Source organism: Bos indicus x Bos taurus, chromosome 29 (assembly GCF_003369695.1).
Source record: "Bos indicus x Bos taurus breed Angus x Brahman F1 hybrid chromosome 29, Bos_hybrid_MaternalHap_v2.0, whole genome shotgun sequence".
NCBI classification, from domain to species: domain Eukaryota; kingdom Metazoa; phylum Chordata; class Mammalia; order Artiodactyla; family Bovidae; genus Bos; species Bos indicus x Bos taurus.
In genome coordinates, this window is record NC_040104.1 from 12,579,685 (window position 1) to 12,595,047 (window position 15,363).

The following is a 15,363-nucleotide window of genomic DNA, read 5'->3' on the forward strand; positions in this document are numbered from 1 at the left end:
GTCGACGGAGTCCCTCGAGTCCTCATCAGCCTTGCCTGTCAGGTCTCCTCCACATGACCTTGTCATGGGTGGGATCTCCTGTGCTGGCTCCCGGCAATGCATATCTCATGAAGTGGCTAGGAAGATGACATGAAACCATGAATGTCAAGCATGGTCCTTAGTATCCATTTTCATGATGTTCTTAGCAGTTTTTTTCTCCAGGAAGGCAAGGTTCTCCATCTTCTTAGATGTCCATACAGATCAGTTTGATTTTCCAACCAACCTTCAAGGAAGAGATTGCAGTTGAATTCTCTGTATTCTGAGAAGCTTCAAAGTCCACTTACCAAGGACACTAATGAAGGAGAGATTTTGTCGAGACCTTTGTGTTTTTTTCAGACCTATTTTTGGCCTAAAGGCCTAAACTTCAGCATGTTAGAGCATATATAATTAGGGACTCTGGGTCACCACTACATGCTAAGAACCTGAACTTTCCTGAGTACTTGGAGCCAGGAGAGAAGCATGAAGTGGCTTGCGCTCCTCAACCTGGTAGCCTTCTCAGATTGCAGGGTCATGTAAGTATGGAGACTGTAAGCCACATCATATTCATTTCTGTGATTTTTCTTTTCATCTGATTATTATATTTATCCATTTTAGAAGGGAATGGTATATTTCCTTGACAATCTTAAAGTTCAACCTTTACTTATTGATAAGTACGTTGCTATAGGAACTGTGGGTCCCAAGGGTCGTGGTGTAGATTTGCATAGCTGCACAACTCTTGGGGTCCAGTCATGTCATGACCTATTGAAATTGGAACTCCTTGCAATTGTTCAGTGCACAGTCAATGCAGATGTAGGTGTGGTCCTGTGGAATAGCACTTTTCTACATTTTATTTAGCATGTTCTATTTGTTCCCTCTCTATTTCAGTGTGTATATGTCTATGTCTGCATCTCTGTATCACTGTCATTTATCTCTCCATCTCTTCGGAAGGCTCTGAGTGTATTTCTCTCTGTGTTGTTTTATTTTAACTTTTCATTTGACTCATCTTTCCTTCTCAAGCCTCTACATTTCTATAACTTGTTCCCTATCTCCTGGATTCTTTTTTCAACTATCTCTTCTCTTTCACCTTGGAGAAACATTGGGAGAGCTACTTATACACTGTTTTATATCTGACAAGCAGTGTGACCACAGCCAATTCACAAGCCTCTTGCATTTCTAATTCCTCCCTTGTAAAAAAGGATAGGAATCCCCCTTCTGCCTCCTTTCCTGAGATTCTATGAGAAGGATACAGTGGAATGGCAACAGCAATGCTAGTGGCTGTCATTGTTGAGACTTCCTATTTATCAGGCACCTTATATCCATCACTTCACTATCCCCAAGATATCCTATTTGGAGGGTTTGAATCATTACATTCCACTATTTTACCAAAGGGGAGACTGAGAACCCACATGGTCATATGGCTTACCCAGCATTACAGAACAGAATCTTTATTCAAACCTACGTCTTTGGGTTCAGCAATACGTGAACCATCAACTTTCAGATGTTCAAGCTTGTTTTAGAAAAGGCAGAGGAACCAGAGATCAAATTGCCAACATCTGCTGGATTATGGAAAAAGCAAGACAGTTCCAGAAAAACATCTATTTCTGCTTTATTGACTATGCCAAAGCCTTTGACTGTGTGGATCACAATAAACTGTGGAAAATTCTGAAAGAAATGGGAATACAAGACCACCTGACCTGCCTCTTGAGAAACCTATATGCAGGTCAGGAAGCAACAGTTAGAACTGGACAGGGAAAAACAGACTGGTTCCAAATAAGAAAAGGAGTACGTCAAGGCTGTATATTATCACCCTGCTTATTTAACTTATATGTAGAGTACATCATGAGAAACGCTGGGCTGGAAGAAGCACAAGCTGGAATCAAGATTGCCGGGAGAAATATCAAGAACCTCAGATATGCAGATGACACCACCCTTATGGCAGAAAGTGAAAAGGAACTAAAAAGCCTCTTGATGAAGGTGAAAGTGGAGAGTCAAAAAGTTGGCTTAAAGCTCAGTATTCAGAAAATGAAGATCATGGCGTCTGGTCCCATGGGAAATAGATGGGGAAACAGTGGAAACAGTGTCAGACTTTATTTTTGGGGGCTCCAAAATCACTGCAGATGGTGACTGCAGCCTTGAAATTAAAAAAAAAAAAAGACACTTACTCCTTGGAAGAAAAATTATGACCAACCTAGATAGCATACTGAAAAGCAGAGACATTACTTTGCCAACAAAGGTCCATCTAGTCAAGGCTATGGTTTTTCCAGTGGTCATGTATGGATGTGAGAGTTGGACTGTGAAGAAAGCTGAGTGCCAAAGAATTGATGCTTTTGAACTGTGGTGTTGGAGAAGACACATGAGAGTCCTTTGGACAGCAAGGAGATCCAACCAGTCCATTCTGAAGGAGATCAGCTGTGGAATATCTTTGGAGGGAATGATGCTGAAGCTGAAACTCCAGTACTTTGGTCACCTCATGCAAAGAGTTGACTCATTGGAAAAGACTCTGAAGCTGGGAGGGATCGGGAGCAGGAGGAGAAGGGGATGACAGAGGATGAGATGGCTGGATGACGTCACTGACTTGATGGATGTGAGTTTGAGTGAACTCCGGGAGTTGGTAATGGACAGGGAGGCCTGGCATGTTGCAATTCATGGGGTCACAAATAGTCAAACATGACTGAGTGACTGAACTGAAATGATGCATAAAATTCTGATAATAAGTTGAATTATAAAAATGATTAGAAAATCCACAGTGCCATTGCAATGACAGTTATACCTTGACACTGACATCTAATTGTAGCATCTTCTTTGTTTTCTTTGTCAAATGTTCAGTGAAAAAATACCTCTAAGGAAAGTGAAGACCATGAGAAATACCTTCAGTGAAAAAAACATGCTGAACAATTTCCTCAAGGAACATGCTTACAAACTGTCTCAGATTTCTTCTCGTGGCTCAAATATAATTATTCACCCCCTAAAGAACATCACGGATATGAATGTTTTGGGAGGATGGTGCTCCAAAGCATCCCCTGGTGCTCTAGCCTCCCACTGGGGCTCAACTGGAGATGCCAGGTGGGAGGCTGTCGCTGGGGCTCCTGCAGGAGCAGAAGCACTGGGCCAAAGAGGCCCCACGCAGAGGAGAAGGCACTATCATCCTCAACTCTTGTCTTGGTGACTGGGCCCAGAAATTACCAGGTGGCAAGTAAACATCCATTTCTGTGTCAAAGATGTGTCATTAGTTTGAGGGAGATTGTTCCTTTTGAGCAGAAGGCAATGACAACCCACTACAGTCCTCTTGCCTGGAAAAACCCAAGAACAGAGAGGCCTGGTAAGCTGCAGTCCATGGGGTTGCTAAGAGTTGGACATGACTGAGTGACTTCACTTTCAATTTTCAGTTTCCTGAATTGGAGAAGGGAATTGCAACCCACTCCAGTGTTCTTGCTTGGAGAATCTCAGGGATGGTGGAGCCTGGTGGGCTGCTGTCTATGTGGTTGCACAGAATCGGACACGACTGAAGCAAGTTAGCAAAGCAGCAGCAGCAGCAGTTCCTTCTGAACTAAGGGAGTGAACTAGTTACAGATGAAGAGTGAACCATCTCTGATCAGAAGATAGAACCAACTGCAAAGCAATTGTGAATAACCAGGCAGAGGAATTCAGTTTCCACAGATGCAAGAACCACAGCAGTAAAAAGTTACTGAACCCGTATTCTGTGTAAGGCCATAAGAATCTCACATAGTGGTTACTGTTTTTTGATTAGAAAAAGGACTTATTTTGTCTTCAAGAATGCCCATGCCAGCCTCAGAGATAGGCAAAGAGTAAATACATGTCAAATGAAAGGGTCACTTGTATGGTGTTGATTGGATGTGGTCTAAGTTTAGAGGGAGTGGCTGGGGTTGATCAAGAAGGACCTCCTGGAGAAGGGGGTGCAAAGGCTGAGTTTGAAGAGACTACAGAGTTTCTCAAATGAAGGCACGAGGACTTCCCTGGGTGTCCAATGGTTCTGGATGCCCCGTGGTTATGCCTCTGAGCTTCCAGTGCAAGAGGTACCACTTCAATGCCTGGTCATAGAATCAATATCCTGCATACAATGTAGCATAGGAAAAAAAAAAAAATCAAATGCAAGCACCTCTGTGATCAAAGGCTGTGAGCTTCACAGTGGTTGGAAAGTGATCTCAAGAGATATATAGCACCCAGAGGGAGACATCAGTGTGGGAATAGAGGGTAGCCAGTTCTTCACTAATCCACTCCCTCCTTCTATCTGTAGATGCTCTACATGGGTAACATCACCAATGGAACACCCCCTCAGGAATTCCAGGTTATCTTTGACACAGGCTCATCTGACTTGTGGGTACCCTCCCTCTTTTGCCCCAGTCCAGCCTGTTGTGAGTACAGACACCCCATACCCGGACCATCCTTCACTTGCCCTGCCACCTTGTTTCCACCCTTGGCACCTGATGACACTCATCTCTTGTGTCTGCAGCTACACAAGTTAGGTTCAGACATTTCAAGTCTTCCACCTTCCGGCCTACCCAAAACACCTTCTGGATAGCCTATGGATCTGGGAGCTTGAAGGGATTTCTTACTTATAACACTGTTCGGGTAACATGTAAAAAGAAGCTGAGTCAGGACTAGCTATGGAGTGACCCCTGCTTGAAAAACAGATGCAGGACCATCTGGCAGGACCCTTCCTAGCCTAACTCCCATAGGTATTGACCATCTTATCCACAGGATCCTGTCCCTGGGGAGGCAGTGCCCATGGTGACACACAAGCAAACAGATTAGCTAACCCAGAGAGTGACTTGAGGTATGGACTTGCAGCTCCTCTGCCCATGAGCAGTTCAAGACTCATTTTGCTGGGACCGAGAAAAGGGGAAAAAAAAAATCACCTACTTTTATATTCACAGACTGTTCCAGGCAGTTTCAAGTAATACTTGGTTTAATCCTGCAACAGCCCCACACAGCAGGTGGTTTGATTAGCTCATGAGACATATAAGGAAACTGAGGTGCAGACAGCAAGGGCCTTGCTGAAGTCACACATGTTGTAAACGGTGGAGATGGGTTGGCTTTTCAGGACTGAAATTGCTGTAGGGTGTTTAGGGACAGGATAAAACTGATCTGGGGATCCTTGGGGCAGTCAAGGGCTTCAGGTATCCATAGTGGAAACTGGAGGCCGGAGATGTCAAGGGGCCTGATAAATGAGTTTTCACTCTAGGTGCCTTTGAGAGTCTCATAAAACGTATGGCCTGCCTCCCCAAAGTACTTGAGTAGTTCCCCTCTCTCACTTTCTCTCTCATACACACTCACACAAATACACACATATCTCCAAAAGTTAATATCCCAGGCAGCAATTTCTTGATACCTGCAAGAAAGACTATGTTTTTGGCTTCTGTCTTCCTGGACAGATGCAGAATTCACAGTACCTTACAGAGAATTCACTCCATTCCTGTTATTAGGTCACAGTGTTGACAGAAAAGGCTACCTTGCTCTCGACTCATTTTGTCCACAAGGGGGCACTAATAGGTCCTGGCCTGACTCTAGGTTACCCCACCTGTACAGAAGCCACAAGGCCAATTTGACTCACTCAGGTGGTGTTTTTCAGAGGGGCAGATGTTTTAAAATTTACAGCCTCTCACAAATGAAACACAAATTTTCCTTCCAGCATGGTCTAGCCGTTTGAGGTCCACCAAAAACACAGCCCAGCCTCAATTCTTCTCTGAGGACATAATGGCAATGTACCCAGCCCAGTCCTAGCCCCACTTCTTGTATCTGTAAGTGGGAACACCCTTCTTTCCCACAGATAAGGGACCTTGTAAGTACTGACTAGCTGTTCGGTCTAAGCGTTGTGGAATACGAGTGTGAGGGTGTACCTTTTGATGGCATCTTGGGCATACCAGACCACCTGACCTGCCTCCTGAGAAACCTGTATGCAGGTCAGGAACAACAGTTAGAACTGGACATGGAACAACAGACTGGTTCCAAATAGGAAAAGGAGTACGTCAAGGCTGTATATTGTCACCCTGCTTATTTAATTTATATGCAGAGTACATCATGAGAAACCCTGGGCTGGAAGAAGCACAAGCTGGAATCAAGATTGTTGGGAGAAATATCAATAACCTCAGATATGCAGATGACACCACCTTTATGGCAGAAAGTGAAGAGGAACAAAAGAGCCTCTTGATGAAGGTGAAAGTGGAGAGTGAAAAAGTTGGCTTAAAGCTCAGCATTCAGAAAACGAAGATCATGGCATCTGGTCCTATCATTTCATGGGAAATAGATGGGGAAACAGTAGAAACAGTGTCAGACCTTATTTTTGGGGGCTCCAAAATTACTGAAGCCATGAAATTAAAAGATGCTTACTCTTTGGAAGAAAAGTTATGACCAACCTAGACAGCATATTGAAAAGCAGAGACATTACTTTGCCGACAAAGGTCCGTCTAGTCAAGGCTATGGTTTTTCCAGTGGTCATGTATGGATGTGAGAGTTGGACTGTGAAGAAAGCTGAGTGTCGAAGAATTGATGCTTTTGAACTGTGGTGTTGGAGAAGACTCTTGAGAGTCCCTTGGACTACAAGGAGATACAAGCAGTCCATTCTGAAGGAGATCAGCCCTGGGATATCTTTGGAGGGAATAATGCTGAAGCTGAAACTCCAGTACTTTGGCCACCTCATGCAAAGAGTTGACTCATTGGAAAAGACTCTGATGCTGGGAGTGAATGGGGGTAGGAGGAGAAGGGGACGACAGAGGATGAGATGGCTGGATGGCATCACTGACTCGATGGACGTGAGTCTGAGTGAACTCCGGGAGTTGGTGATGGACAGGGAGGCCTGGCATGCTGCGATTTATGGGGTCTCAAAGAGTCGGACACGACTGTGTGACTGAACTGAACTGAACTGGGCTTGAACTACCCCAACATATACGTCTTTGGAGCTATCCCCATCTTTGACAACCTGAAGAATCAAGGTGACATTTCTGAGCCTGTTTTTGCCTTCTACTTGAGCAAGTAAGTCTGAGATGGACACTCCCTTTCTCCAAATTAGCTATAAGATGCTTTCAGTTGCACAAAAATTATTGAACACTTGATAAAGAAGAATCCTGAGAGATAATATAACCCAGGGTAAACATAGCCCCAGGGCTGTACCTGGCTTCACCACTGGTTTTATTGGAACACAACCCTGTTCCTGGGCTTAAGACCAGTAACTTGGTCTAGGGGGTTGAGTGAGGAGGAAGACTAATGGAAGGCCACCTGAAAAAATTTGGAGGAAAAAGCAGTACGATTTGCTTATGAATTTGATCAGGAAGGAAGGAGAAGGATGGTGGATATCTTTCCTTCCTCATTAGCATTCCACTGGGAGCCCTGGCCAGCAACCTAATTTGCAGGAGCCAGTGAAAAATTAAAGTGTGGGATACAAAACAAAAATGTGGGACCTCTTGTTCAAGAAATACAAGGTATTTCAAGACAGGCAGAGCAGAGGTGGGGTCCCTTCTGAGTGTGGCGCCCTTTGAACAGTAGAGGTCATAGGCCAGCAGAGCAAAATCTGGTTGTCCTGAACCCATACCGTTAGAACTCCCAGGCTTTGATTTTCCTTAAAAATGACAAGCTGGACAAGGAGAAAGCCAATATGCTTCAGCACCGTGTCCTCTGAGTGTGTCTGAGCACTCAGGTCACAGAAGGTAGGGCATCTTCAGAAGATAGAGTGGGTGGAGCCCAGCCAGGTGACTCAGCTTCTATCCTCCTCTGTGCCACTAATTAGCCAGTAACCGACCTTGGTCTAGATCTCAATAGCTCCTAGCCTCGATTTCTGCATCTGTACACGGGGACCTTTATTAGGGCCTTGATAAGTGGACCATCACAGCTCTCAGACAGTGCTGTTATTACTGTCCTCCAAGGATCCCCCCTCTCTTCTCTCTTCACATGCAGGTGAAAGGCGGTGAGGTGATGTTTGGTGGGGTGGATAAATCCTACTACAAGGGAGCACTCAACTGGGTACCATTGATCCAAACGGGTGACTGGAGTGTACACATGGACCAGTAAGCCTCTCCCTCTGAGGGTCAGCTCAAGTGATGCTCCCGCTACTGTACATGGACACAGGCAGACACACACAAATGCATTCTCAGACACACAGTCACACAGACATATACACCACCCACAACGACACTGACACACAGACACATTGAAGGACACAAGCAGACACATATAAACATACACAGAGACACATAAAAACATGCATAGCTAGTCAGAGACACACAAGCACTCACAGAGACACATACAAACACACATAAAAACACATATACAAACAAACACACATGCAGATAGATATTCAAATAACCCATGGGTTCATAATCCCCAGGCCTTCTGAGCAGGGCTCTACCAGGTTCCTAAAAGGGTCTGGAGAGGTCTGTGCAGCTGGGAGAGGATTGCACCCACTGCCCTGTGAGGCGTGGAGCATGGCTAGAGGACTCTACAGTGTGATGAACAGAGGATCAGGGAGAATTTCTCCAGCCTGAAGAGAGGTATAAGATGAGCAACTGTCCGTAGCTATCTTCAGCCAAGGAAGTTCTCAGTACAGATAAATGTCAGTTAAAAAACAGGGAACATCCTGAACAAATCACGAGAACTGGTCTCCTAAGGGAGCAACTACTAAGAAGTGTAGAGAGATTTGCTGGAGTCTTAAGATGTGAAAGCAACAAATAAAAAAGATACCCCAAGTTCATGGGCACACAGTGGGGCAGGGGCTATAACAGAATCAGGAAGGTGGAATCCAGGAGTGACCTGAGAACAAGAGGCATAATTGATAGGATTCTGTGTGATACCCTCAGGCAAAAGCTGACCCATTAGTTCTTTGGCACATTTTTTGAATGTGTTGTTTATTTTTTTTAGAATTGAGCTGCAGGAGTTGCTTGTATATTTTTGAGATTAATTATTTGTCAGTTGCTTCATTTGTTAACATTTCCTCCCACTCTGAATGCAGACTTTTCACCTTGCTTATAGTTTCCTTTGTTGTGCGGAAGCTGTCAATTTTGATTAGGTCCCATTTGTTTTCTTTTTGCTTTTATTTCCAATATTCTGGGAAGTGGGTCATAGAGGATCCTGCTGTGATTTGTGTCAGAGAGTTTTTAGCTATGTTCTACTCTAGGAGTTTTATAGTTTTCTGGTTGTACGTTTAGATCTTTAATCCATTTTGAGTTTATTTTTGTGTATGGTGTTAGAAAGTATTCTAGTTCCATTCTTTTACAAGTCATTGGCCAGTTTTCCCAGCACCACTTGTTAAAGAGATTGTCGTTTTTCCATTGTATATTCTTGCCTCCTTTGTCAAAGATAAGTTGTCCATAGGTGCGTGGATTTATCTCTAGGCTTTCTATTTTGTTCTGTTTATCTATATTTCTGTCTTTGTGCCAGTACCATACTGTCTTGATGACTGTGTCTTTGTAGTAGAGCCTGAAGTCAGGCAGGTTGATTCCTCCAGTTCCATTCTTCTTTCTCAAGATTGCTTTGGATATTCGAGGTTTTTTGTATTTCCATACAAATTGTGAAATTATTTGTTCTAGCTCTGTGAAAAATACCACTGGTAGCTTGGTAGGGTTTCCATTGGATCTATAGATTGCTTTGGGTAGTATAGTCACTTTCACCACATTGATTTTTCTGATCCATGAACAAGGTATATTTCACTATCTATTAGTGTCCTCTTTGATTTCTTTCACCAGTGTTTTATAGTTTTCTATATATAGGTCTTTAGTTTCTTTCAGTAGATATAGTCTTAAGTATTTTAATCTTTCATTGCAATGGTGAATGGAATTGTTTCATTAATTTCTCTATTTTCTCAGTATTAGTGTATAGGAATTCAAGGGATTTCTGTGTGTTGATTTTGTATCCTGCAACTTTACCATATTCATTGTTGAGTTTTAGTAATTTTCTGGTGGTGACTTTAAGGTTTTCTATCTAGAGGATCATGTCCTCTACAAACAGTGAGAGTTTTACTTTTTCTTTTCCAATTTGGATTCCGTTTATTTCTTTTTCTGCTCTGATTTCTGTGGTCAATACTGCCCAAACTATGTTTAATAATTGTGGTGAGAATGAGCACCCTTGTCTTGTTCATGACTTTAGGGGAAATGCTTTCAATTTTTCACCATTGAGGATAATGTTTGCAGTGGGTTTGTCATATATAGCTTTTTTATGTTGAGGTATGTTCCTTCTAGTCCTGCTTTCTGGAGAGTTTTTATCATAAACGGATTTTGAATTTTGTCAAAGACTTTCTCTGCAACTATTGAGATAATCATATGGCTTTTATTTTTCAATTTGTTAATGTGGTGCATTACATTGATTGATTTTTGGATGTTGAAGAATCCTTGCATCCCTGGGATAAAGCCCACTTGGTCATGATGTATGATCTTTTCAATATGTTGTTGGATTCTGATTGCTAGAATTTTGTTAAGGATTTTTGCATCTGTTTTCATCAGTGATATTGGCCTGTAGTTTTCTTTTTTAAGGCATCTTTGTCAGGGGTTGGTAGTAAGATAATGGTGGCCTCATAGAATGAGTTTGTAAGTTTACAATTGTCTGAAATTTTCTGGAAGAGCTTGAGTAGGATAGGTGTTAGCGCTTCTCTAAATTTTTGGTAGAATTCAGCTATGAAGCCATCTGGTCCTGAGCTTTTGTTTGCTGGAAAATTTCTGATTACAGTTTCAATTTCCATGCTTGTGATGGGTCCGTTAAGATTTTCTATTTCTTTCTGGTTCAGTTTTGGAAAGTTGTACTTTTCTAAGAATTTGTCCATTTCTTCCAAGTAGTCCATTTTATTGGCATATAATTGCTGATAGTAGTCTCTTATGATCCTTTGTATTTCTGTGTTGTTGTTGTGATCTCTCCATTTTCATTTCTAATTTTATTGATTTGATTTTTCTCCCTTTGTTTCTCTATGAGTCTGGCTAATTGTTTGTCAATTTTATTTATCCTGTCAAAAAATCAGCTTTTGCCTTTGTTGATTTTTGCTATGGTCTTTTTTGTTTCTTTTGCATTTATTTCTGCCCAAATTTTGAAGATTTCTTCCCTTATATTAACACTGGGGCTCTTCATTTCTTCCTTTTCTAGTTGCTTTAGGTGTAGAACTAGGATATTTATTTGACTTTTTTCTTGTTTATTGAGGTATGCCTGTATTGCTCTGAACCTTCTCCTTAGCACTGCTTTTACAATGTCCCACAGGGTTTGGGTTGTTTTGTTTTCATTTTCATTTGTTTCTATGCATATTTTGATTTTGTTTTTGATTTCTTCTGTGACTTGTTGGTTATTCATCACTGTGTTGTTTAGCTTCCATATGTTGGAATTTTTATTAGTTTTCCTCCTGTAATTGAGATCTAATCTTACTGAATTGTGGTCAGAAAAGAAGCTTGGAATTATTTCATATTTTTTGAATTTACCAAGGCTAGATTTATGGCCCAGGATTTGATCTTTCTTGGAGAAGGTTCTGTGTGCACTCGAGAAAAAGGTGAAGTTCATTGTTTTGGGGTGAAATGTCCTATAGATATCAATTAGGTCTAACAGGTCTATTGTATCATTTAAAGTTTGTGTTTCCTTGTTAATTTTCAGTTTAGTTGATCTAGCCATAGGTGTGAGTGGGGTATTAAAGTCTCCCACTATTATTGTGTGTCAGAGTCCAGCTCCAGCAGCCAGGGAATCATCCTGAAGGGGTGAGCGGTGTCAGCAGAGGACGATGTAGCCTCTGACTCAAAGCACGGAACTACATGTTTATTTCAAGCTTCAGGTTTTCTTTTATACTTTCACCAAAGCATTAGGTCAGAGGTTTGACATTTTTAGTTTCCCCCACCCAGATTTATTGCCTCCACAGATCATTGTTGTCTTACAAACAGAGTTCCTGCTTTAGCGATTCTTTCAGAATCCACTTTACTATCTATTATCTACTTTCTCTTAAGTGTCCTATACTTAACTTGTGATTACATTGTAACTCATGCCACATTCTTCAGTTTATTTCTTGTCTTTCTAAATCCTGTTTTCCCCTAGCATCTTAAGATCATTATCTCCTAAAAAGGCTTCTAGCTATTCTTAATTATTCCTAAGCCCTAAACTCAGCAAACTTCTTTAGCTATAAATATTTTCCTCACAAACAGGTCTCAGAAAACAATCCTTCCCATGGCCTCAAGCTGCGGCCTATGGGCTCATCCTGGAACATTCTTTGTAAAGATCCTTGAACAAATGGCAATGGTAACTTTATAGATTACTTTCTAGGCACAACTGCAGAAGGCTTTGTGCTTTCTCATGTTTCTCTCAAGAACAATAAGCACCTTAACATTCTTTTCAGTCAACTCAATGGGAGAAAGGAAAGAACAAGTCAGAATCACAAGACCTAACTCCTTCATCCCGGTTCCATGCCTGAGGAATGAAGAGAGGGTGTTGAGCCCGTGCCTCCATTTTGTCAGTCATGCCTAACGTGGCTCCCGACAATTGTGTTATTGTTAATTTCTCCTTTCATACTTGTTAGCATTTGTCTTACATATTGCAGTGCTCCTAGGTTGGGTGCCTTTATATTTATAACTGTTATATCTTCTTCTTGGATGGATATTTTGATCATTATATAGTGTCCTTCTTTGTCTCTTTTCACAGCCTTTGTTTTAAAGTCTATTTTATCTGATATGAGTATTGCTACTCCTGCTTTCTTTTGGTCTCTATTTGCATGGAATATCTTTTTCCAGCCCTTCACTTTCAGTCTGTATGTGTCCCTTGTTTCAAAATAGTTCTCTTGTAGACAACATATATAGGGGTCTTGTTTCTGTTTCCATTCAGCCAGTCTTTGCCTTTTGTTTGGGGCATTCAACCCATTTATATTTAAAGGTAGTTGTTGATAAGTATGATCCCATTGTTATTTACTTTATTGTTTTGGATTTGAGTTTCTACACCCTTTATGTGTTCCTGTCTAGACAAGATCCTTTAGCATTTATTTGAGAGCTGGTTTGGTGGTGCAGAATCCTCTCAGCTTTTGCTCATCTGTAAAGCTTTTGATTTCTCCTTCATATTTGAATGAGATCCTTGCTGGGTACAGTAATCTGGGCTGTAGGGTTTTTTCTTTCATCACTTTAAGTATGCCCTGCCATTCCCTCCTGGAGTAAAGAGTTTCTATTGAAAGATAAACTGTTATCCTTATGGGAATCCACTTGTATGCTATTTGTTGTTTTTCCCTTGCTGCTTTCAATATTTGTTCTTTGTGTTTGATCTTTGTTAATTTGATTAACATGTGTCTTGGGGTGTTTGCCCTTGGGTTTATCCTATTTGGGACTCTCTGGATTTCTTGAAGTACGTGCTTATTTCCTTCCCAAATTTAGGGAAGTTTTCAACTGTTATCTCAAGTATTTTCTCAAGGTCTTTCTTTTTGTCTTCTTCTTCTGGGACTCCTATGATTCTTATATTGGGGCGTTTAACATTGTCCCCGAGGTCTCTGAGATTGTCCTCATTTCTTTTAATTTGTTTTTATTTTTCCTCTCTGTTTCATTGATTTCTACCATTCTATCTCTTACCTCCCTTATCCTATCTTCTGCCTACATTATTCTACTGTTGGTTTCCTCCAGAGTGTTTGTGATCTCATTTATTGCATTATTCATTATATATTGGCTCTTTTTTAAATTTCTTCTATGTCGTTGTTAAACCTTTCTTGCAACTTCTCAATCCTTGTCTCCAGGCTATTTATCTGTATTTCCTTATTGTTTTCAAGATTTTGGATCATTTTCACTATCATTATTTGGAATTCTTTATCAGGTAGATTCCCTATCTCTTCCTCTTTTGTTTGTTTTGGTGGACATTTATTCTGTTCCTTTACCTGCTGGGTATTTCTCTGCCTCTTCTTCTTGTTTATATTGCTATGTTTGTGGTCACCTTTCTGTATTCTTGCATTTTGTGGAGTTCTCTTTATTGTGGAGTGTTCTCACTGTGGGTGGGTTTGGACGGGTGGCTTGTCAAGGTTTCCTGGTTGGGCAAGCTTGTGTTGGTGTTCTTGTGGGTGGATCTGGATTTCTTCCCTCTGTAGTGCAATGAAGTGTCCAGTAATGAGTTATGAGATGTCAACGGGCTTGGAGTGACTTTGGGCAGCCTGTATGTTGAAGCTCAGGGCTACGTTCCTGTGTTTCTGGAGAATTTGCATGGTATGTCTTTCTCTGGAACTGTTGGCCCTTGGGTGGTGCTTGGTTTCAATGTAGGTATGGAGGAGTTTGATGAGTTCCTATTGATTAGTGTTCCCTAGAGTCAGAAGTTCTCTGGTGTTGTCAGGATTTGGAGTTAAGCCTCCCGCCTCTGCATTTCAGTCTTATTCTTAAAATAGCCTCAAGACTTCTCCATCTATACAGCACCAATGATAAAACATCTAGGTTAAAGATTAAAAGTTTCTCCACAGTGAGGGACATCCAGAGAGGTTCACAGAGTTACATGAAGAAGAGAAGAGGAAGGAAGGGAGGTAGAGGTGACCAGGAGTAGAAGAGGGGGAATCAAAAAAGGAGAGAGCAAGCTAGACGGTAATCACTTCCCTATGTGTTCTCTACAGTCTGGATCCCTCAGAGATGTTCACATATTTTAACAGAGAAGAGAAGAGAGAGGATGGAGGTAGAGTTACCAGGAGGAGAAGAGGGGGAATCAAAAGAGGAGAGAGCAAGCTGGCCAGTAATCCCTTCACTATCTGCTCTCCACAGTCTGGATCCCTCAGAGATGTTCACAGAGTTACACAGAGAAGAGAATAGGGAGGAAAGAGACAGAGGTGGCCAGGGGAGATAAAGAGGGAAATCAAGAGGAGAGAGACAGATCCAGCCAGTAATCAGTTCCCTAAGTGTTCTCAGCAGTCCGGAACACACGAACAGATTCACAGAGTTGGGTAGAGAAGAGAAGGGTTAAGGAGGAGATAGAGGCGACCTGGTGGAGAAAAAGGAGATCCAAAGGGGAAGAGAGCAATCAGGCCAGTGATCTCACACCCAAGTAAAAATGGTTACTGAATATTGGGTTTAAAGGTACAAAATTGAAAACAAATACCAAAAAGCAAAGGTTAAAAATCTAGAGTGGAAGTTGGATTCTCAAAAATACAATATTAAAGGAAAAAAACTCACAAAAATTATAATATATATATATATATATATATGAATTTTGCTTTAAGAAATAGGGTCTTTTTTTTTCTCAAAGTAATAGTAAGTTATAAAAATGAAATTTAAAGGAGTAGTAGAGGATTTAAAAATTAAAAAATTAAATTTAAAAACGAAAATAGTAAAAATATATCTAGGACTTTCTCTGGTGTTGTTGTGGGCAGTGTGGGGTCAGTTCACTTTCAGATAGTTCTTTGATCCAGCTTTTACTTCTCAAGATCTATAGGCCCCT

The 15,363-nt window shown here is 41.4% G+C and overlaps 1 protein-coding gene across 1 annotated transcript in view; it reads left to right on the forward strand.

The window, feature by feature from the left end:
• The first annotated feature begins 498 nt into the window (after positions 1-498).
• LOC113886002 (pregnancy-associated glycoprotein 1-like) overlaps positions 499-15,363 on the forward strand; it is a 38,437-nt gene continuing 23,572 nt past the window's right edge. The window contains 8 exon segments of the mRNA XM_027531951.1: positions 499-551; positions 2,845-3,007; positions 4,274-4,391; positions 4,490-4,608; positions 5,807-5,889; positions 6,898-7,008; positions 7,478-7,484; positions 7,927-8,036. Coding sequence (XP_027387752.1) covers positions 499-551; positions 2,845-3,007; positions 4,274-4,391; positions 4,490-4,608; positions 5,807-5,889; positions 6,898-7,008; positions 7,478-7,484; positions 7,927-8,036 — 764 coding nt within the window.